General features: G+C 39.3%; 3 protein-coding genes across 8 annotated transcripts in view; all 3 read right to left on the reverse strand.

Annotated features, from left to right (window-relative positions):
• Positions 1-23,395, reverse strand: part of LOC114558104 (homeobox protein Hox-C10a) — a 131,164-nt gene that overhangs the window by 61,210 nt on the left and 46,559 nt on the right. For 2 of the 5 annotated variants that reach the window (XR_003692910.1, XR_003692916.1), the window contains exons 3-4: positions 21,574-21,785; positions 1,554-1,633 (exon numbers count right to left, since the gene is read on the reverse strand). The gene's annotated coding sequence lies outside the window, so the exon portion shown is untranslated. Of the gene's footprint in view, positions 1-1,553; positions 1,634-4,859; positions 4,940-21,573; positions 21,786-22,804; positions 22,871-23,395 lie in introns of those variants that run through there. The other 3 variants (XR_003692911.1, XR_003692913.1, XR_003692912.1) reach the window with 3 other exon arrangements.
• Positions 631-3,798, reverse strand: hoxc11a (homeobox C11a). The gene is made up of 2 exons (XM_028581851.1): positions 3,017-3,798; positions 631-1,633 (listed from the first exon to the last, which is right to left on the reverse strand). The coding sequence occupies exons 1-2, from the start codon at positions 3,741-3,743 to the stop codon at positions 1,401-1,403; spliced, it is 960 nt and encodes a 319-aa protein (XP_028437652.1). The 5' UTR covers positions 3,744-3,798; the 3' UTR covers positions 631-1,400.
• Positions 1,589-16,801, reverse strand: hoxc12a (homeobox C12a). Of its 2 annotated transcripts, XM_028581856.1 has the most exons (3): positions 16,160-16,801; positions 14,804-15,056; positions 1,589-1,633 (listed from the first exon to the last, which is right to left on the reverse strand). In XM_028581856.1, exons 1-2 carry the CDS (start codon positions 16,743-16,745, stop codon positions 14,818-14,820), a joined length of 825 nt encoding a protein of 274 aa, XP_028437657.1. In that variant the 5' UTR covers positions 16,746-16,801; the 3' UTR covers positions 1,589-1,633; positions 14,804-14,817. The 2 variants fall into 2 exon arrangements, with proteins under 2 accessions (XP_028437657.1, XP_028437656.1); XM_028581855.1 differs by lacking the exon at positions 1,589-1,633 and having other exon boundaries at positions 13,446-15,056.

Consider the following 23,395-nt stretch of genomic DNA (forward strand, 5'->3'; position numbering starts at 1 on the left):
TGTCGAAAGCTCTCGGCAAGTTTGTTTCCCCTTCGGGCATCAAGGCTTGCTTGTTGACTATTTACTGCGGAAGTGAACGCCATTCCCCCCAAACAGACGGTGCAATTAAGAGAAAAAAAATAGCCATTTAGTGCCTCTGTCTTTATGGCAGTGTCTAGACTACAAGAGTGGCGATTCCATTTAGTGGGCACTAAAAGAGGTTATCATTCCACTCTCTTTCTCCACATTTCTAAGATCTGAGCTCTATCTTCGTTTAACACGCTTGCTAACATTTAAACATGATCCTTCAGAGTGGTGTAACCTTGAAATAGCCGAAAATCTGACAAGTATAGGCCCGCCGACACTATTCCTCAGTTTCACAACCGCCACCAAATCTACCACAGCAAATATGTGTATCATCATGAAGTGGCCATTGACACAAGTTGAAAGTGTGCTAATGTTATGTATGTAGGCCAACAGTTGTAGGCTATTCACACATTTATGAGACATTTGCTATTTCAAAAAAAGCTCTGACTCACGACCGAGCAAAAACAGCAAACTATCAAAAATAAATGCATATCAGTAATGGTAATTGTAACAATGACAATGATAGCACAAAAAGCACAAAGTCGTTGAGTTTTGCCTATACGTTTCTGTTTATTTCATATGTATTATATTAATGATACACAGGCCAACAATCTGTTCCTCCTCTCTGGAATCCAAAGCACCAATGTTTTAAGCAAATAATTTAACGAGTGTTGGCGTTAAAGCTGTTAAAGTTGTATGGGCAGTGTAGTGAAAAATAGCAGCAGGGATAGGGGAAAGGAAATTCAACATATACGCCTATTTACAGTCACAAATGCACATTGCATAGGCTGCTCTGTACAGGGGGATATACTTTCACAGATTGGACGTCAGAGTTCTTAATGGCGAAAAATGTAGCCAGGAGATTTGCTATAACTTGTTCATATCTCTGGTCGAGAAATAATTAGATAATGATATGCTATATACATAGACCAGAGGAACGGGGAAGAGCTAAAAGTTGTCTGCGCAATAAGGATTCAAACTGGTTGTTACATTTGATATTTTAACAACAAGTATGTCTATATGAACAATAGAATAAACACAATGGAGAATCGTGATAAATAGAGACATATTCAAGAACAGCATAGGTATAAATGATTATTCTAACCATGAAGGCCTTTCTGGGGACCAGCTAGAAATTCACCGTCGCCCGTGGGGCAATACGAAAATGGCGACTTCATCCCATGCAGGCCTATTACTCCCACTGTCCACTTTAACATTGCACTGTTGGTGATATGGGCTCCTTTAGAAAATGGTTATGCCCACGATTACAACTCAATGAGATAAGAGTAGGCCTTAATGTCACTGACCAAGATTGTGACACTTTCTGCTCCTGCTCACAATAGGGGGTTTCCAGAGAAGTACTGGAGGCGATCTCTGCTCAGCTTCTTCTCTTTCATTCTTCTATTCTGAAACCAAATTTTAACCTGACGGTCGGTGAGGTTTAACATTCGGGAAAGCTGAAGCCTTTTCTCTTTGTTGATGTAAACATTAAAGAAGAATTCCCGCTCCAGCTCTCGAATCTGAAACTTGGAATATGGACACCTCTTCTTCCTTGTGCGAGGAGTGCCTGAAGAAAAGAATAGAATTGGAAATTAAATTAGAGTTTCACGGGAAAAAGCAACAACGTCACATGAATTAATAACAATAATAATAGACTAATATTTACAAAAAAATGACAAAAGGAGGCTTTAGTGCTGAGGGGACTATAGGCTCACCAGATGCTAATAATTCAATGGCATTAGTAGGCTAATGATAACATTTCAGTCAACATTCATCAGGCAAAGTGGCTGAGGCTATCAGATAAACCAGCCATAAAGAGTGTTAAATATCCGAATCGTTTGAAGGAAATAATATCAACTTACAGGCTCTAAGTACGTGTTTATCTGTTATAAATATACAACAACAAAAGTATTTCACCGCATTATATGCGTCACATTCCTCTGGAGCTAAACTAACAATTTACACAATCTTTTGGCAGTGAGTTGAAATGCATCGCCCATGTTTCCAATGGCCTATGCAGACCTCTGTGGCCCTATAACTTCGTATCAAACAGGTGACTGGGGAAATAGATTTTTGTTTATTGTTTTCTGTGAGGAAGAGGGGCAGCCTCAGTTAGCTTGTATCTGCAGCCTGGCTGGGCTAATGCAATGTACAGTACATGAGGCTAAACACCAATGGGATATGTGTGCTGCAATAACAGCAATGTAGGCACTTAAATTAAGCATCATTCTACTTCATTCTGGTCCTTCAAGTTAACAGTAATGCCAAGGTCACAAGCAAATCATTAGTAGAGAGGTGAAATGCAAAAGGACATGTATTTGGACTTAAGTTCTTTTTTTTCAGCGGCTACTGAGGAAATAGATTTATTGCAGACCTAGCATTCTCTCCATATATGGACGAGGCAAAAATCACTTGATTCTCTACCAATGATTCATTTACTGCCTCCTTGTAAATGGAAGAAACGATTGTAATCTGTCATTAGATAGATATCAAAATAGATATCTGGATAGATAGATAGAGAGGAATGCGTTTAACCGTAAAGTGTGTAATACTATGTGCAGCATGTCTTTTGCGGGGAAACCCAGTGCTTAAAGAAAATTCACAAGACGCCAAAAGCAATGTTCTGCCCAATTGGTTTTTACTCTCGACAGCCCAACGAGAAAATCCCTTAAAATGCCCAACGCAAGTTCATGATCAAAGTTAACATTTGTCACAATAGCTCTCTCTTAAAAATTTCACAGACTCTCACCATAGAAGCGTCTGTGTATAACATCCCCTTTTTTTCAAAGCGCTTTCCCATCGTAAAAATTCTTCTCGTTGCAAGAAAGAGCTTTGTAGGGTTATAATAAAATCCTTTGAATGCTTATAAAACTCCACATAAAATCTGACCGACAAAACACCGGGCTAGTCCCCTCAACCTTCCCCCATTTTACAGCTTCGGTATACCTACTCGAGTGGCTGCTCTTGTTGGCGGTGCCGTCCTTGGTTGTTGCGGAGGAAGAAGTGCATGAGCCTGAATTTGTATGTTCCTCCTCATCTTCTGGGTCTTTTTCCTGCTCCGGGGCTCCGAGTACAGAGGCTATGGGCTGCTGCTGTTGCTGCTGCTGCTGCTGGGAGTCGCTTTCCAGCTTCCCTCCCTCGCCCTTTTGTAAACAATTGTCTGACTGATTGTCCGTGCTGCTGCAGTATGCGGTCTCAAAAAAGCGGTCGAAACCTTGCGGGAGGACGCTGTTTTTCCCCACGCCGGAGTAAAAACCTGTGGAGGGGTGATTGGAGCCCGGATGGGTGTGATGGTGGTGGTGGTGGCTGTACACATTCTCGTTCTTCATAAGCATTTCTGTCATGGTGGATGGTGGAAGACAGTCCCTATGCACCAGATCCTCTCCCGAGTAGCACGATGCATAATTGCTTCTGTGGTGCCATTTACTAGCAGGGTCCAAGCCGTATGAAACTTCCCGTACCGGCTGTACTTGAGAGAGATTTGTGGAATAAGGGTAGCTGATTTGCCGGGAAGGGGCCTGTGGAAGAAACGAGGACACGGCAGAAAACTCTGGGACGTAGTAGGTGCAGCTGGGGAGGTAGATGTTGGACGCGCAGCCCGTCCTGTCCCCAAACTCGGATGTCCGGTCTTTGCGCGTCTGGGAGCAGAAGTTGCCCAGATTCACCGAGTTAAACATCTTTCTCTCTCTCGTACTCCGTACTATAGATAGATGTTTTGGATACGAGCTGCAGCAGAAGGGGAAAATTTGGGAAGGCGAGATGACGCGCAATCCGTCTAAGTCGCCCCGCAGACACGTGATCGAAAGTAGATATTGTCATATATCAATTTGGAAGAGTTGGATGTGTAGGAGTGGTTGGCTTTAGGTAAGATCGAGGAGGTTCAAACGAATAATTTTCAAACACCACAGGCGCACTAAGAAAACCAGTAACAGATTCCTGTTTGCTGGCTTATGACAATTAAAGAGATGTGTGCTGTGTGTGTTTATGTTTATGGGCTGGTGGTAGGCTAGCTAAACAGCTACAGCTCCTTAAACAGGCATAGCACAAACTGCAGAGGTGCACTCAGTGACATTCATAGTGTTATGGAAATGTACAGGTAAGATTATTATTATTACCTATATTAAATTATAATTAATTCATAACATTATGTAATGCTAATTGTTATCCATATCCCAAACAATTCAACTACTGGCAATTTTAATATTTTATTATTATCACTGACACTGTTACAAAAATCTGCATTTAGAAGGTAGTACAGGTCAGCAGTCGCTGTGAATGTAGCCCAAAGAAGGTCAAAACCCGATAAAAAAAGAAATCCCACGAGCCTAATCAGCGTTTCATTATTTACAAAAAGTTTAACAAATCAAAGTGAGGACTCATATTCTCCTACAAATATCTGGGACTCCCAGGACATTTTACACTGTCTGTGAATATGCAAGATATCTCTTCACTAGGGTTATATTATTATATCTATCCTTTTTATTCTTTAATAGTTGCTCCACGAGTCTGATGCACACATGATTATTAAACAGAGGTGTGGATGAGCCGGGCTCATCTATTTAAAATGACGCAACATATTAATTCGTCATCCATTTTCTTCAGCCTTTTCTCTCTTTCACCACATAAAAACCTTGCTTCACTAGAATGGCGGTGCACGACTATAATTATGTTGTAAAATGAAGATGAACCAACGGTTAGGCAATGTAGGATACACAGCATGCATGTTGACTGTGCAAGCTAAAGTAATCGGCTCACTGTCATTATTCCCTTTGACTTTGGATCCCAAGTTCCTGCAGGAGTACTACCAGTGAAGCCCTGGGACCTTGCATCTCCTCCAGTGGGAAAATGTGCCCTGATGACATAAACACAAACTCTGAAAAAATAAAAAAATAAAACGTAATTACTCCCCCCCAAATTGCTGGATTCAGCACTATTCACTTTGGAGTGGTTATTGACAACACCGCCCAGAAAATCACAGCTATGTGGGAGCCTGCGGAAAATATTCAAATTGATATGTTGGGATATCATTTCTAAGTGGAATCCCTAGTTGATTAAATTAAATGTTTTGGGTTGCAGCTTTTTTTCTATAAGCTTCAGGGTAGAGCAACAATTAGTCTTTTTGTAAACGGCTACTTATAGGCTACTCAGACAGGGCCTATTGACCAAGCAGAGGGAATGTATCCGACGTTTCCCTCTAAAATTAAAATGTCCCAACTGATGTTCCAAGCTGCTATGATCAGTTTATTTTCTAGCAGAATGTCGACATTTTTTTAGTAAAATGTAATAAATGAATGGTTTGGAGAAAAGATGCGCCTGCGTGTTCTTTCCTGCGTCATTGTAAACTTTTAATTATACTGTTGAGGGCCATCTTTGAATCTTTATAGACTAACTGATACTATCACAAGGTGAAATTAATATGATGGCCCATTGTTTATGATAATAGTCTACTTCCTGAATTGCAATAGACTTTTGAATTATTATCCAATAGTCCAATAACACTAGGGTTCTATTACAATCACTTAGAGGACACCTGTGTTAAAAAAAAAAAAAAAAAAAAAAACAAAGTCGGCGATTTTCAACAGCAAGGCGAAGAACAAGCAGCAGCATTGGAAATGAGAGTCCATTGCAGGCGTATTTGTGAAAAAGGTGGCATTGGCATTAGCTTGTTTAGTACCCCTACAGACAAAAGGTTGTCTCACATGATGCATCCAGCATCCAAGTACAAAGAAAGCAGACAGCTGTCCAGACACAGCACTTGAATTTGACCACTAAAATCCTCTCTACGTCCTCCATAAAACTCGGAATGGCTGTAGTAACGCTAATCCCTTTGTTCTATAGAAAACCATAAACCTTGAGAATGAGAGGAATTTGGATTTCAGCAACTAGATATTCTGCAACTTAAAAAAAGCTGAATTTTCACACCGAACACCATAACGTATTTTCTGCAACTTGGTTGTGGGTGTCCATTTAAGAAATGTAGCAATGAAGACTACTAAAATAGGCTAATAAAATCTCAAATTATGTGTTTTAATATTACTTTAAGGATTAACTTTCAGTCAAATAATCAAAATAAAAGAGATTGTGAATGTGACAAACAGTACGAAACAACAAGAATATATACGTGTATTTGCGCCCTGTGACGTACTGCTACTGTTGGATGAACAACCGCAGCTATGGAAATATTTGTATAAACATTCTGGCCTGTGGACTGAATGGACACATGCTTGACACATGCTGCGGCATAAGTGTTTTGTAGTTGCATAACAATAATAATTCGCACATCAAAATGTCATTGCCTATTCTAACAGTATAATATATATAGTAGGCTACACTGTGTAATTAATACAAATAAAACGCCTGGCTTGAATTTCAAGCTAGATTCCTAAAAACTGGAAAGCCGCCATACTAATTGGCCTATAATAAAGGTTCCGCATGTCAACATTACTCTGATGATATCATCTGTAGAATTCGAAACGTCTCATAACAATAAATAAAAAAACTACAAACTTTTCTTTCAGCAGGCAGACAGTCCCAAACAATATTGTCAAATCATTTCCTCATCATAATCATTTAAATGATGCGTATTAGCGCGGTATAAATAAGTAATGTAAGGGTATGAATAAGTGATGCACTAATAAAAGTCAAAAGTCAGGCCTGCTAATCAAGACGACTGAAAAATGCAAAAGAGTAGTTTAAATACTACACTACTTAAAATGACTGCGTTTAAGTCGCGGTGTTTGTCATTATGTGACAAAATATGACCAGTCAATGTCCATCGCTTGGCAATATCCGCCTTTCGAGGGTTTAAACACTGTCTTTTCTCGCCTTGGTGTGCTCAGACCATCAGTCAAAAAATAAGGTTTACCATGTGTTAATTTCCCTAGATGGACTCACAGCAGCTGATATTCCGCTAGCAGTAGGACCCAGGAAAGTTTGATTTGGTTGCACCAAATGAGCAGGCTAAGTATGCAGAGTTTGCACGCAAAAGGGTCTGTATCTGAGTTATAAGTCCCTTACTTATTCTCTTATAAAGACTCATACAATAACAAAGAATATTGTAAGTGTTATGTCCCATCCACTCCGAGTAATAGTCAAAATGGTCTGAGGAGCTCCAAAGAGAAGATATTTTGTCATTCTTTGCCTAAATATTACTGTCGGAGTACACACTTTACGACTGTGTCTGTGGAATTTAAGCTATGTATTGCTAGCACCATAATTACAATGGTTAACCTAGGTGTCACCCTCTTGTTAAGAACTCTCAGTTCAAAAATGGCGCTAAATATTGCAGTGTTTTGGCTCTGCGTCGATAAATCCTGTGCCAAATGATACAACACTCAAGCACAAACACAAACACACACACACACACACAGAGAGAGAGAGAGACACACACAAGGGGTTCAGTTCACCAAGACACTGCTGCACAGTTAGCTGAAGTCAAGGCTAAATGTGGGAAGCCTGTGTAATCATATTACTGTCCCCTCATGGCCTAGATAAGTTTAATTGGATGTAAGTCGGGCAGTTAAACTTGGCTGTATGAGCTGCGAACAGTTTCAAGCAACACTAAAGAGCCTTGTTTTTTTTACTGAGGTCTCAGTGAATGCACCTAGCGTGAAGCGTTTGTGGTGGCAACAATAGCTTACAAGATAAGGATGTGATTTTGCCGTTACATTTAGAGCAATCTCCAGAGTGTATTTCTCTTTCAACCACTAGGACATAAAGCTTTCACAACAATGTGTTAACTTTTTTATTAGAAGTATTAAATGATTTCACATCTCAAGAAATCCTCCAATAGTGACTGCTGGCTCTAGCTCCTATGTGTTATTTAGATGTCCTGGAAAAACCTGAAGTCCTTTGGGCAGAGGGACAGTAAACACGGATTTTTATCTATCTGTAACACATTATAGATCAGCTAAAAATAAGCTTGTATGATATTTTGCTTGAGGGAATCTTAGTTTCACGGTTAATACCACTCTACAAAAGTCAAAATAAAGAGCATTTGTGCAGAATTTACTTGAGGCTATGGCCTGTCACATGCCGATATATTCAAGAAGATATTTTTAGGCGCCTTTAGGCCTCTATTATCTGCACAGTTAATCTGCTAAAATATCTGAATCACCTTTTTGAAATCAGCAGGGATAATATGTCCAGTGTTTGAAAACAATTCACGGTTGACTAACTGTCCTAATTAAACGGTTTCTGCCAGGTTTCGGAAATTACGCACAAGACTGCACAACATTACGCACGAGCTGTAAACCATTACGCAATGGCTTGTTTTGGAATTTGTTGACTTACATGTAATGTACTTTGTTTGGTGACAATAACAAAATGATAACAAAATCTCAGTTTGGTAATATTTTGACATATCTTGCGTGTGTGCAGTAATTATACACATAATTTGTCAGACTTTAGATGCAAGGGTTTCTTCACTTGATGGTATTTCTTATATTATTTGGTAAAATCTTGTCTGTTGTAACCAACGTCTTGTCGGAAGAAATGTGAGGCATTGTGCATGCAGAGGGACAATTAGGTGACACATGGAATAAGTGACTGAAATTGCAAAATATTTATTTTTTATGTATGTCCAATCAGTGCAAATTCAACCTGTATTTAGAACAGATCTATTTCAATTGAGGCGACGCACGCATTGGTTGGTTCTTTCCGCACCGGGGTCAAAATGCATTATTTTAGTTTGCGCTGGCTTTGCACAAGAGTGGTTTAGTATGTGGACCCAAAATAGAAGCTCTGAGCTTTGCTACAGACTCATATCGTTGAAATGCCTGCTCAAACACTTAGTACTACTGTTTGCCTTGCCGTCTGAGCTGCAGGTTTTCCAAACTTTTCCTCAGAGCTAGACCTTTAAACACAGAAACTGCATGTGAAAATATGAATATTCTTATAGAAAACAAGTCCACGATACACTGAATGTGCACGGAACCGATATAGGACAAACTTAAACAGGTGACATAGAATTGTCTATCTTGAATTAAACTGTAAGAGTGTAAAGCAGCACCGTCGGTTGTGCATCTCTGTGCTAAATACTTGACATTCAGCGTCGGTCTACAGAGGATAGCCCACGCCCAAAATACTACACAGCAAAAACAAGAGAAATCAACACATGTATTCAAAATGCTGATAAGCAGCGATTGAAAAACCGAGATTAAATAATACTGTGTAAATAATATAAATGTAGGTGCTGACGACTTCTGTACACATTATTTAGATTTTTACAATTTCGAAAATACAACATGAAAAAGGACAATGAGGCTGCAATAAACAAAAATGAAAACGGTACCGCAATTGCGGCGTCAATCAATTTTAATCAATTCCAAGATGTTTCTTTCCATCAAGTGCAAGAGGCTCCTTCAAGGCAGCAATGAAACTTCCACACCCCGTTTTAAGGGGTTGTCTGACGTGCGATGCTATTGAAAAACAAATTGATAAGATAGTACAGTTCAGAAAAATGGAGCTCATAGAGAACTCATTTCAAATCATGTCAAAATCAATATATAACAGTTCTAAAAGGAGTGAAACGATATGAATCGTCCATGTTAAGCATTTTACCTATCCGCTCTTTCTCTATCACATTAACACACCTCCCAACCTACCCATCCAAATACACACACACACACACACACACACACACACACACACACACACACACACACACACACGAATAACATTGCTTTCTATTTCTCTAGCCAGCTTCGTACCATAAACGGCAGAGGGGTGGCGGGGGACGTAGACCACATGCCACACAAGTTCTCTGCGAAGGGCACTGTGAAGCTCACTGACCTTTGGGACGCGGAGACAGGCCGCCATAAACAGATTTAGCCAGTCTCAAAGTCAAAAGTGCTCAAGAGCAGTGAAAGATCTATTGTAAAGACCTGCAAAGCCAACTGAGATTCCATCCTGTTTTACAATCTAAATACCTTGGGGTTCTCCCGCAATGGTTTCTTTTGAGTATTTTTTTTTTAAATTCCTTATAACCTGTATAGAGTGATGCTATATATAATAATTTGAATGCAGACAGGGAAAACAAGCGAAAACTAATATAAGCTGTTGAGCAGTAAACATTTTTAGCATTTGGGGAGACTGGATGGCAGGTAAATACGCGGTCCAATTGTTAAGTGGTTTGTTGGACGTTTCCAGCCCAAGATTATTTGTCACAAGCAAAAGCAAAATAAAGGACAGAAATACCTTAAGTAATAGGATACATAGAATAGCCACGCATAACCTCAGCAGATAAGAGTGGTTTGAAGTTCAAGTTAAAACTACATGTTCAGATATCCGTTTGGCATCATTCAAAGACCAGACTGCCATGTTATTCAGGCCAAATAATCCCACCGTTTTACACAGGAATCACCTAACTCGCCTGTAAAAACACAAACCACCGCTTGCATCATTTAATCTTGGTAGCCAACATGATTCACGCTGTGCTCAATGTTGTGAGTGGTGTAGTTGCTTACACTCATTTTCTCGTTGTCAAAATACATTTGTATTAACAAATTATGCAAATTATCGCAGCTGTGAATTGAAATTCACACTTTATATATATATATATAACAAATCATGAATTCAGATTAATCTATTCTCTATAGCTCTTTCCATTTGCGCATTTCTACAAGCACAAAGGCGTATACACTAGGCATAATTGGACATAATAAAGTTATTACAATTGTTGATGTTTAAATTTCAAGAGCTCGTACACTGACAAGGTTTCCTGAAGCCTTTTAGAGATTGTAGACAATATTTGTAACATAATTGACCTTGAAGATTTCTTTTACAAATAATGGCTGAGGTACTGCAGGACAGTCAGGAGCGTCATGGTGCATTTTGCATCTATTATTCTCCTCTAACCCATTTAACAAGGCAACACAGAGACATAAGACACTAGTTTATCTCCTTTCATGGTTAACAGCGCGTTTGATCGGCTAAGAAGTTTGGAGTTGTTATGAATGATGTCCTCTGAATGATCAAATTCAACACACGCAATTTAAGATCTCAGTATTATTTCATAGTCTTGGTTATTATCATATTGCAGCAAATACTTGGTACACTCACTGGTTATGCTTTGCATCAGTCTGGCGACACTTCAAAACTAATGCACTGTGTGTTCCTTGGATTAAAACAAGGACATATGAATGTTGTCTGTGCGTAAAAGGGTGCATATCAAAACATTACGCCTGTATTTCTCCTTTTATACGGAGGAAACTATTGAAATCCAGATGCTATTATTTCTGCTGATATTTATGTTCAAATTCTAGGCAGTGATTTAATTGCTGTGATTCTTCAAAAACACTTTTAATCAGATGCGTAAATGTATATTGAGAACAATTTTCTAAAACATAAAACCAGCGGATGCCATATCTTGATATCTAGTGTATTTTTGACTAGACATATATTGTATATTCGCAAACAATTTAAGTTAATTCCAAGATTTGTTTATAACGTTTACAGATGTAACCAGCATATTATACAGTAAGTATTATTTTTGATATCTGCAAACTGACGCATTGTGCCCGATCGAATAGCAGCGCGTGCAGACGGCCCTTTCCTCTCATGGAGTATATTACAGTTCTTACATTCCCTTTTTACATGTACAACAATGCACACAACTATTATGCATGTGTAGTCCTTTTGGGAAGGTGGAGGTTTGAAGGTAAACAGGCACAAAAAGCAGAGGCTTCTGTGAGCATCACTAGAGCATATACTATGAAATAGAAGAGTTCCCATACTGAAGCAATCAGCTCAGAGCCATGTCTTGTCGTAATTGCACTGTATATCTTATATCTTAACTGATAAACGTTCGAGTCGGTAGTTAACACAGCACCAAGAGGATTGTGTTAAGTAATAAGCTCACTTCATCTTACATGTGCGTATTTGTGTTGTGATCATAGACAGACGCCGGTTGCAGGGGCGGCCGTTCACAGTTCACTGAAAAGGCAACATCTGATCTCAACATTGAGACAGCACAACCGTTTCCAGTGGGCCTACTTCACCGAACTGTGACTGGAATCTGTTGAGGACAAACGCATTGATGCTCACTTAGTTAGCAGATAGGAAAACACTGCAAGGCGTCGCATTGCTTTACACTTCCTTGCCAGTAGAGAGAGAGAGCTTTGTGTTATGGGTTTATTATATACAACAGTGTGTGTCGTTTGTAAAGATGTATGCCATTTGTGTAAGCAGTTCTATCTGATCTGTGGTCATCTTTTCATAAACCATGTTTTGATATGTCATTATAACGCGTTTAAATCCATAATGCAAACCTCAAGCTACAGCATGCACTGCCAGTCCAAAAGGCTTGGCTATTTGGAGCACTGGGGTGTAACCCTATTACTGCTTTACAGAGCTATTGCGTGTTTAGCTGCGCCATTATAGGCTTGTATACCAGTGACATTGATTAGGTCAAATTTCAAAGGAAAGAAGACTTCAGAAAAAATTTGAAAAATACTTTTTGCCTTAAACTAATGTAGTTGTATATATTAAATAGAAATACTAGTCAATGCAAGATGGGGTTTAGCATTTGCATCTGGCCGCCATTTTGCATGGAAAGATACCATAGCTATCTGAGCGGCCATAATAAAACAAGGCCAACCTGTGTGGGCTCCTATTGATTAGCGTTCACAGCATGTACAATTATGTGCCAACAAAACACCCTCTCAAATACTTCCAAATGTTCCCTTAAATGTTCATTTCACTGCGTTGGACACATGTATTTTTAAACCGTTACAGCTCACGTCTAATAAAATAATACCACCAGTCAGCAGCACTCAGAAAAGCTGATTTCGAAGCAGAACATTCAAAGAAGCAACCCAATAACAGACTGAGGTGACACCAATAAACGTTTCAATATTCTGTTTATTGAAGACCTTATACATTCATATCAGTATTACTTTTACAAGACAACGTAGCAATCCTTACAAGCGCAAAGAAGGGAATGCGATGAGGGACGAAATAAAAACGATAACAAACAACTATTACACTGAAACAGGGTTTCTTTAAATGTTATGTATGGTAAAACTTCTTGAATACCATTTCTTACCTCCTTGGCAGTATGATATAATAGGCCTACATTTCCAACCCTTACAACCACAAATAGGCTATATGGAATGCTATATTGTACAAGACGATCAATAACAAAACACACTATTAGCGATAAGGGATCCTCAAACAGGATGCGAATAGTAACATATGTAATTTAATTTTACAAAGGTATACACAAGTACAAGGTAAGGAAAGGGAAAACATTAAGCACGTTGCAAGGAGCAAGTACATTAAGTAGCCAGATAGGCCCTCCATCCTTCCATCCTAATAATAATAATAATAATAATAATAATAATAATAATAATAATAATACATTCTTTGTAGACGTCTGTGTCAAAAATGTTTAGGGTTGTGTTCGCATTTGATTTGTTCAAAAAAAGTAATAAAAAAATCACCTATAGAAAAAGTGGCCCGCAGAACATGACTTATAGCTATTTCACATCAATAACATGCTGCAAATACATTTCACTGCTATAGCTTACTCATTATACATGACAGATGATGCATTCGCACTGAATTAAGGGAGCACATATAGGCCTATGATTAACTTTTCTAAATTTCTACATATTTATTTTTATTATGAGCACCAAGTTTAAGAAAATGCTCTTTCAGGCCTAAAAACGTATCATCCCTCCTCATTTGCAACTTTAGGCGGCTGCCTTGTTTAACCAAGTTGGCCTAAAAATGTAGCCTACTTATACTGGTGAATATTTCCATTACAGATCCTGGCGAGTTTATTGTTGAATACACTATTTTTAACGGGCACGATCTGGAAGTGGACTTTAATAGCAGCTCAAAACCGTATTCAAACGGTGATCTCACTCAACTAAAGAAATGCAACTCATGCAGGATTCTGTGGTTGTTGTAAAGACAAGTTGAAAGGTAATACAAGTAAGAAAAATACCTTTAGAAACGTGTTAGCACATGAACAAAGACATGGCAATTAATATTTTCCAATGCAGTCATAAAGATATCGATATGGATTACATTGCGGTTTTAGTCCTCCCTCTCCTCATGCAGACTCACAGACTTCCTGTCCGTGACCGTGAACGTGCCCACAAAGAGTGGCAAAAACTGTGAAAAGGAGATAACGATGATGTTCCTCTTACCCAACAAACTATGGCTGTGGAAGTTTTAAGCAACCCGGAGGGAGATTCTTCTTTATCAGTTCATAACCTCAGATAAATTAGTGCGCGGATGCGGCTCAAACCAGGCTTCTCTGTCTGTCTGACTTCACTGCTATTTTTAGGCCTAATTTTTTGAGATTTTACCTAGTGGCCCCGCTCCCTCCTCACTTTCTCTGACGAAAAATTGAACACAAAGGATGTTGTCATTATGGGTCATCCCAAGCTGAACTATTGCATCGACAGCATTTTTCTCGTGGCTTACACGTCTCTTGACAACTAAGGAAAAACCAAGAGATGCATCGTACACAGAAATACACATTCTCACAGTTTTTGTGCGATTATACCAAACATGGAGGCAGTCTTACTGTCATGTTGCCTATAGCATTGAATGTCAGATAGTGGCTTGTTTTGGGCTTGTGCAGCCCGCACCTTTAAAAAAAATAATATCAGAAAATGTTGTAATAATTGCCTGCAATGTCAAAAAGATTGATAGATGAGTGCATGCATTGAAATAAGACCTAAGGGAGCATAGAAGGCTTGGCTTTTACTGCCCATCGATTCACCTTCTGCCGCATCTCTAAAAGTAGGCCAAGGCTTGCTCCCTCAGCATGAGTCTCTTCTTCTTCATCCTGCGGTTCTGGAACCAGATCTTCACTTGTTGGTCGCTGAGGTTCAGACGGTCGGAGAGCTCCCTCCGCCGCTGCCTGGTGATGAACTCATTCAGCATGAATTCACCCTCTAGCTCAGCCAGCTGAAGTTTGGAATACGGTTTACGTTTCTTTCTGGTCCGAGTGTGCATCGGGTACCACGGGGCACCTGGAGGAGAGAGAGGAGGAGGAGGGGGCATACAACGGATTAGTCGCAACAGTTGCAATATCACGGTCACCTCCAAGGTTATGAGGAGCCTACAGGGCGTCAGTTGTCCAAGGGAGGCTTGGCTAATTGCCCTACTGTGGGCTGAGTGAATCAAACATTCATTTGAGCAGTAAACTGGAGACTAATCAGAAAATTCGATCTAGAAGTCAAATTACAGTTTCATGATAAAGCACTTCCCAATGATGTCTGCGGCCGCGGAAGTGTAGACGATGTTTAAATCATCTGGGTTTTGCAAAAGATCCCATGTAGGGATTCTATTAGGATTCAAAGGACTGACGCCCCTGGAAGCTGTAGCTTCCTCCACACACAGCCAAACTGGATTTGTTTTGGTCTCTGCCTGGACCTATCTGATCTCAATCCCAATATCAGGACCAGCGGAACATGCCCAATGCGGTGCAATTTTTGATCATAGGTGTTGGTTTAGTATTTTTTCAACCCTCTCTATAGAGACCGCCTGTTTACAGCGGCGTGTGTCACAGGAAGTTTTATTGTTGCAGTTAACGTGATAATTAAGTCGTGCTTGCAAATACCCCTACTTATTTGCGAGTTTCAGAGCATATTAAATGACTCTTGAGTACACAGCGACAGATATTAATTCCGTTTACGAGTCATTAAAAAGAAAACTCTCTCTATCTATGCAGTCAACCAAAGCGCCTCTCCTCTTTAAATCACTGCGCTAATTTGTTAAGTACAAACGTGTAACAATGCACCAAACATGTATACGCCTGAATTCAGGTGTGCAAATGCAATGACAGGGCTGATCATTTATTCAAAAGCTAGTGGGCATTATGGTTTGGTGAGGTTATCTGTAACTGTACACAACCACATGGCGCGTGAGGCATTTTAGGGCAACCCCTAGCGGCGTTTGCACACCACGCAAGTACCCTGCAGGCTAATCGAGGCTGCAAGCTGTGCATCAAGGTAACAAGCTCTAATGACGGTGTAATAGCGCAACTGTACGCTATGTGCACTTCTCTTGTAAATAATGTGAACGTGCGTTTATAATACTTGTGGTAAAAAATAATAATAATAATAGCACCCACCTCCTGCGGCTATGTTGCTTGAATGGCTTCCCGGTGACACCAGGGTCTGTGTGTCGCTGGATGGGGGCTTGCTGCCCTCGTTGAGCAGAGATGAGCTGGAGTCGGACTCCATTGACTGACAGGATGGCGGGTCTTGCGTTAGCTGCTCGGTCCCATAATCATATTTGGAGAAGGTGGCTGTGCTGCCAATTCCACTGTGCATCCCGTGGTCAGATGTTAATGATGATGTGTCTCTCGCCCTATCCTCTCGTTTGAGGCTGCTGCCACCTGAACAGGTCTCCCTGTTCCCGTTGCCGTTGTTATAATAACATTTACCCTCTTCTGGTCTGTTAATTTCGCACGACCGATTGAAAGAAGGGTTAATAGACACGGGGCTGCTAAAGTAGGATTGAGAGTATCCATTGCACGGCTCCGAAGGATTCCACGGGAGGGAGCAAACATTGTCCCTTCTCGGGTAGGAGAGCGACGGTAGCCCCGCCAGTTGTCCCCCTGAGGCTCTAAAATTCGGAAAGTAAAATGTGTCTCCAGTGTGGATGTTTACCAAAGGTCCCACAAACCCTGGATTAAGGAGATTATGCTCGCCCATTTCCGCGGGCCCGACCAACAGCTTCTAGTTTATTGCAATCTGACATTTAACATAGTTAAACCTGGAGGGGCGCCTGATTGGTCATCCTCAAACCACGTGTCCAGGCTAACTTCTGCTACACATGGTACCACCCACTCGGTCCATCTCAGACAAAACAAAACATTAACTTCTGTATTACAGAGGTTTATATGCTTTTTAAAAATACTATAAACCTTTTATTAAAAATGTAGGATCTTGTTTTTCTTCACTTGAGTCACACCGAGTCCAAAAGGAGTCCAGGCTGCTTCTCCTTTTACACTAGTGGAACTGTCCGTGGCCTCGTTTAATATATTTATAAGCTGGCAAAAGTTTTTTAAATTCTATTTCTTATGAAAACTATTTTTTTTTCTTGAAGGAGAGGGTGCATAGGACATCTTGTTTTCTAACAAATTATGGTTGAATTCCATGTCATATAAAGCTGTGATGTTCCAATTTTACAGGCTTGTTTTAAGAAAAGACTGATGCTCATTGCCGCACTCTACTCATATTTACAGTAACGGGGTCAGCAGGTTGAAGCCACTGGCTCTGTAAAAGAGGACGATATTCTACAAGGTTACTTTAAGAGGGTATATTTCACATAATATTCCCTAGTACACCTCACATGAACAGTTTTAACAGATACTTCCAATAAACGTTCACAGCCAAACTCTGGTGGGATTGTTATACCTCTCACAATTCTTTTATATGAATTTTACAAGATATCAGAGGGCACTTAACTGATTCAATCAGCCGAGGGTCTCTCTGCTTTATATCTCGCTAATTAGTTGATTTGTAGATGCAGCTCTGACACTGAACAAATATGTGCTATACCATAGGCCTACTGTAGTCATGCCTCTGCTCTGACAAAAAAAAAAAAAAATACTTTTCAGATACTTTTTCTGCAGAACACTTCGCCATGATGTGCAAAAGATTCAGATATGCTGCCAACAGCTGGCGCAAGGGTTTCTAATGTGGTCTTTGGTCATCAAACTGCCCAACCATCATCCTCAAACATATTCTTATGACTGACCCTTGGCTTTTGCATTCCTCTCCCGGGTCTACAGACTCCTCGATTAATTAGAAGAAAAAAATCTAGGAAAACTTTGCAATCGTTTAACAACTTTCTATATTATATCAGTCCAGCAACTGTTTTGCTAATCCCTCTTTCCCTTTATACATTTATAATTTACCACCACCGCTCCTCTCGACTACATCAGACAACATCAATTTATGGATTCAAAAGTTTTAATAACTCAGCAGTGGGGAGCTGCTTATGTCTCAATTATGGCAATTTAAAAAAACAAAAAAAGTCTGACTACGTCAACAACAAAAAAGTTTGACTCATCAATGACACGGGTTCCTAAATATACCCAGCACACATCATGTACGTCGCCGTCCATCCACTCAAGTTCACGACGCAGAGTCACGGCAGGTTGAACTTGATATTGAACTCAAATACTTAATCAAAATGAATAAAAAGTAGAAATTAGAATCAATAAAATAGAATAAACAGCCTGTTATGCTGTGGCAGCTTAAAATGAGGGCTAACAGCCTAAGTCATAAAAATAATTTGAATATATTGCAGGATGCGCCGCTGATTTTAAAAAGCAACATATCGTCTTCCTTAACATGGCACCATGAAAACAAAATAATAAGTGTCCAAATAATACAAATAATAAACAGGCTGATTTAATTCATTAATAATTGATATTAAATGAGTTAGGGATTTACAGAAATGTGCCGGGATACAGCAGCTTGCACATGTGTGCTGACTGGCGCTGGTTGGGTGCTACAAATTCGCCAATGAAGTGTTATATGAGAACATCAGCATTCATTTAAACATTGGTTTGGGAACGATTTGCAAGTCGGCTGATATTTGATAGCTGTATCCGTCACTTGTGACCATGTAGGCTACCCTATCTAACCCAAAGGCACCGGACCTTGCTCTAGCCTTAAATAGAAAGACAAATATCAAATGTTTAAACTGGAGAAGCTCTCAGGAATCCGTTGCGGTATCATTCTGTCCCTTGGACTCATTGCCTCTCGTATCACTGCACATTCTTGCATCTAGTTAGTGAGTCTCGCAATGCAGCACAACAACAATCCAATATAATATCTTTGCGCCTCAGTCTTATGAGGAGCAATGGGGTGTCTTGGTATCGCTTCTCGTGTTATTAAAACCGCAACCAAAAGCAAAAGAGCGCAGTGTGATGTTTACAACAAAATGGCCCGGACGGCCATCCAGTGAGTGAGTAACGTTGTATCCCTAAATCGCCACTTTACCTCGGAGAAAGAGGCCATGTGTTGCGCCTCCTTGCCTCGTCTCTCCACGCCTCCGATCCAGTAGTACTCCCACAGATCCGCATTTCACATTCAAACAATTGATCGTCTGTTCATCGTCATCTTTAGCTCAGCAATGATGTCACATGTGACCGTGAGGGGCCTTTTGCTCTTATTTAGCTAAATGAAAATCTGCTGTTAAAAAAAGAACTTGGTAAACCGAGCACTGTCAAGGTCACTGTCTAGTACACTGTCTGCTCGATATTGAAATTGCCCTCCTGGAATCCACTGGTCCTGTCCAGACAGGGCAATAGCCTAAACAAAAGGCTTTTCTTCCCTTTTTCTCTTTGATTCTCTGCAGGCAGGTTGCCACAGTTATAGCCTTGTGCAACCCTTTTAAAGCTTTCTTCAAGGAAAACAAACCGCCAAGGGAAGCCTAAAGAACCCACAAAAGTGGAAACGTTGAAGTTGAAACGTTTTGCTGATCTTTTCATTTACAACAAACGATATTTCATGCGGCCTTGCTACATTATACTCTGAGTAATTCGGGGAAAAAAACATGTATTCTATTCCTTACATTTTTTTATTTAAGGATATGCACCTGGAAAATAAAAATAGAAATAGATATAGAAAATATAGCATATAGGTCTACTTCAATTTCCATAAAAATATAACACATTTTAATTATCATTTAGTGTAATTCCTATGTACATTGCGCAAATTAAACATCGCAAACAACATTTATAGTAAAGCCATTGCGTCATCTGATTTATATGAACATATAACTGAAGTTATAATGCTATAAGCTATATTTGCTCAAGTACTGCATTTTATTTACTATTTTTTACATTTTTAATTTTCAATTCCAGACTGAGAAACTTTATTTGTGTGTGTGTGTGTGTGTGTGTGTGTGTGTGTGTGTGTGTGTGTGTAATATGTAATCAGAAAAATCAAATGTAAAAAGCTCATGCGCTATGGACTGTGTATTTATGATCAATAAATATGCATTTTCAAACCAAACGAGGCTTATGTCGTCAGTAAGATGGGTTACATTTTTAAAACGCGTTAACACAATGTGACTTTTCAAACAGTGCTGTTAAATGTGTGGAATATACTGTATTCTTATAGCATCCTATCTGCAAATACTTCAAAGAAAAAATAAACACATATGACTAAATAACTCAAAAACTGAACGTCACAAACCTCTTTCTATCTTTGTTTTCTTACACTGCTCCGACATGTGATTTCCATGATCGGATATATTCCACCAGTAGACCCATCAAATCACAAAGCAATGCCTTGATTGCATTAAAGTAAAATTAAATGTAAACAACAATGCCATAACTAAACAGCTGAAACCCATTGGGACCGCCTTTTGCTGTAGCATTCACTATAAGCAGGCCTTCAACTTTAACAGTTAGAAAAAACTTCTGCATCAAAATGATAAGACTTGTCAACTCCATATTTCATGAATACTGTCGAACGCACTGAAAGAATAACTACCAACACTAATCTAAATGAGTCATAACAATGAAACCAGAAATTAACTAAAATATCCTTAAATTAGAAAGAGTTGCTGCACTTCCTGATATTTTCCTCTGGTCACCACCAGAGGTTATCAGCCCCCTGTCTCATGTGTCTGGCTGACAGCGGCCTGCAGCTTTGACGCCGCACACACAAACAAAAGCAATGCAACTTGTTATACATTTTACTTTTCCAAGGTAAAATCAGCGGCTGATGAGGGTGCAAAGCGTCTAAAAGCTTTCTGTTTTGTTTCTTTTGTGTTTTTATTTGAAAAGAAGCTGTGTGCTGTAGTTGATTTATTTTGGGTCTTCCTTTGCTCGGCATAGTAGCCTAAATGTTAATATCGGGCGTTGTATGTTATTTGATTATTTTAGGTGACAAACAGAATAAAATAACTTTGAGGAAGCTGTATATATGACAGTGTTGGACTAACGGAACATAATTCCCGATTTTCTTCTACAAGTGAAGCCTATATGAAACCATTTTAAATATGCGTATAGGGATAATTCTGCATTTATACATTGTGGATGTATTATTTCGAAATACTCTTTACATTTTTATGTAGTCTACATTTTAAATAAATAGTGTCCATTTGAATTACACCTAAACCAGCTTTCTTACATCATGTTGTTTGAGATTAGTTATTTTATGTGAAATACATTTAATATAGGCTAGGCCTACTGCTAGACAACTTTTGTAAAATTATAATTTCTGCTATACTAGCCTAATGTTCCTAAATACCAGGAGTTAAAATATAAGATATATACTATATTTAAAGCAGGTCTATTTTTCTCTCAACTTAATGTTGCGTGCTCTTTACTTTGAAGAAAAGTATGTAAAAAAAAAAAAAAAAAAAAAAAAAAAAAAAGAAAGGGTACAAATCACATTATCCATCATATTTCTGTAAGTTAGTTTTGTCTGTTCATTGTACAGCGTTTGTTGTGAGCTAAACAATCATAAAACAAAGTCCACGTAGGCCTACTGCCATAGAAGAAAACGGCCATACCTTTAATCGTTATATTGTGGGCGACGTCGTATTGTCATTTCCTCTCGCTGTGTAGACAGTATGGCTGCTTGCTGCGGATTACTGGTGTTGGTGTGAGACGTCAAAAGTCCTACCTGTCCTTCGTGGTCAATAACACACACCTCATGATGAGTGGATGAAGCCATTGGTGGTTCCAGAGTGCATGAGCCAGAGCAACAACTTTTAGGGGACTTCTGGAAAACACAAAACAGAGCCCAAATGTTAATGTAAGGCTCTAGGAGATGGTCAGAAATGCAGGTCAGAGGATTTCGCTACACTTCCCCTTTTTTATGTATTTATGGCATGTCATTAAGCCCGGCTGTCTAGACAGGGAAATAACACCTTGTTTGTCTACAAACAAACCGCCAGCATTGGTGTCCAGCCCCCTATTTATTATTCACAATCTGCTGTGATGTCAAGGTCAAAGTGACTGCATAGTCATGGTCAAGGGTAAATCAGGAGACCCAGAACTTTCCACAAGGATTGAAAATCCAGGAAGCAGACAAACAAAAACTTGAAGTCTGACGACTTGGATTGTAATCAATAACCTCAAAAAATCAGAAGAGCTGGAAAAAGTGACCAGAGTGCAGCCAACGCCTCGCCTGTAGAGAAATTAGGATACAAAACACCAGCCATCTAACTGTGTTGTAGACATGCTGTTTTGGGGAATAGCTACAACATTAGACATATTAGGCAAACATATTTAGGCCTTAGACGTGAATTATTTTCACTAAAGAAAAAGACAGAGCCATTTATTTACATTTAGGCTACGTCTAAGATGCGTGTATGTTTATTCAAATTAAAAACTGAAATTACAGACTTGAGACAGACTAGTTTTAAGTATAACATTGAACTTTGATTATTCTCAGAACAATCATCTTTAAAAGTCATTTTTCCACATTATTTATTTTTTTCTACTTTCATAACTACAACTGAAGTAGCCTAACTTGCATATGAAACAAGGAGTCCTTAATGGTTGAAAACACTAGTCGCATGTACAAATAAACTTTCCGCGTCCATACATACATCTGTAAATAATATAGGATAATCTCTAGGCTATATAAAACTATAGGAACTCGATCTGCAATGCAGCTTCGGAATAAGCGTGAGCGCATGTGTATTTGTACCGTCAATACGTGTTTAGATTAATAAAATAATGAGTTCATATAGGCGACAGAATCAAATGCATCCTCAAGTTCATTGCTTAACTCACCTGTTTATTTTACATCCTGGAACAGTGTTACAGCATACAGGTCTAAAGAAATCCAAGTGCACGGGGCTGCAAGACATAATATAGGTATCATGTGCTGTAAAAGTAAATGCGTTGTCATTTTAATTTGCGCAATTATTCTTAATATCTTAGAGAAAAAATAATCAGAAAAATATAGTAGGCTACATTGCAAAGTACACTGGACTGTGACGGGTAAGGGAAAGTGCTCGATGAACTCTTAGGGTGCGGGTAATAATGTTCTTATTATTAGACCAACAATACCCAATTTGTACCTGTGGAGTAAGAAAAGGTCTGAAACTAATATGCTGTGCTCACTCAGTAAATGTTTCTGTGAGAGCTGAAGCATAAATCGCTTTTAATTGCCTTTCGGTCTGTTTGCGATTATTCTGAAATTGAACTTCTGCCAATTAACAGGTAAAACCTATTTTGGCATTCACTTTGATTAAACCTGCGGTTGGAGGGCAGGGTAGGGCAGGATGGATTCGGACATATAGTGCGTAAGTTTCTCCGCCGGCTGTTTCTCTAAACTGCATGTTCCATTTGAAAGATCAGATCCTGCCACTCTGAATATTT

The sequence above is a fragment of the Perca flavescens genome, chromosome 7 (genome assembly GCF_004354835.1).
Source record: "Perca flavescens isolate YP-PL-M2 chromosome 7, PFLA_1.0, whole genome shotgun sequence".
In the NCBI taxonomy this organism is placed as follows: Eukaryota; Metazoa; Chordata; class Actinopteri; order Perciformes; family Percidae; genus Perca; species Perca flavescens.

Coding starts and splice junctions, on each gene's coding strand:
- hoxc11a (XM_028581851.1), bottom strand. CDS start 3,743: ATGTTTAACTCGGTGAATCTGGGCAACTTCTGCTCCCAGACGCGCAAA. Junction 1,634..3,016: donor CAACAAGAGCAGCCACTCGA/GTAGGTATACCG, acceptor TCTTTTCTTCAG/GCACTCCTCGCACAAGGAAG.
- hoxc12a (XM_028581856.1), bottom strand. CDS start 16,745: ATGGGCGAGCATAATCTCCTTAATCCAGGGTTTGTGGGACCTTTGGTA. Junction 15,057..16,159: donor AAGCAACATAGCCGCAGGAG/GTGGGTGCTATT, acceptor TCTCTCCTCCAG/GTGCCCCGTGGTACCCGATG.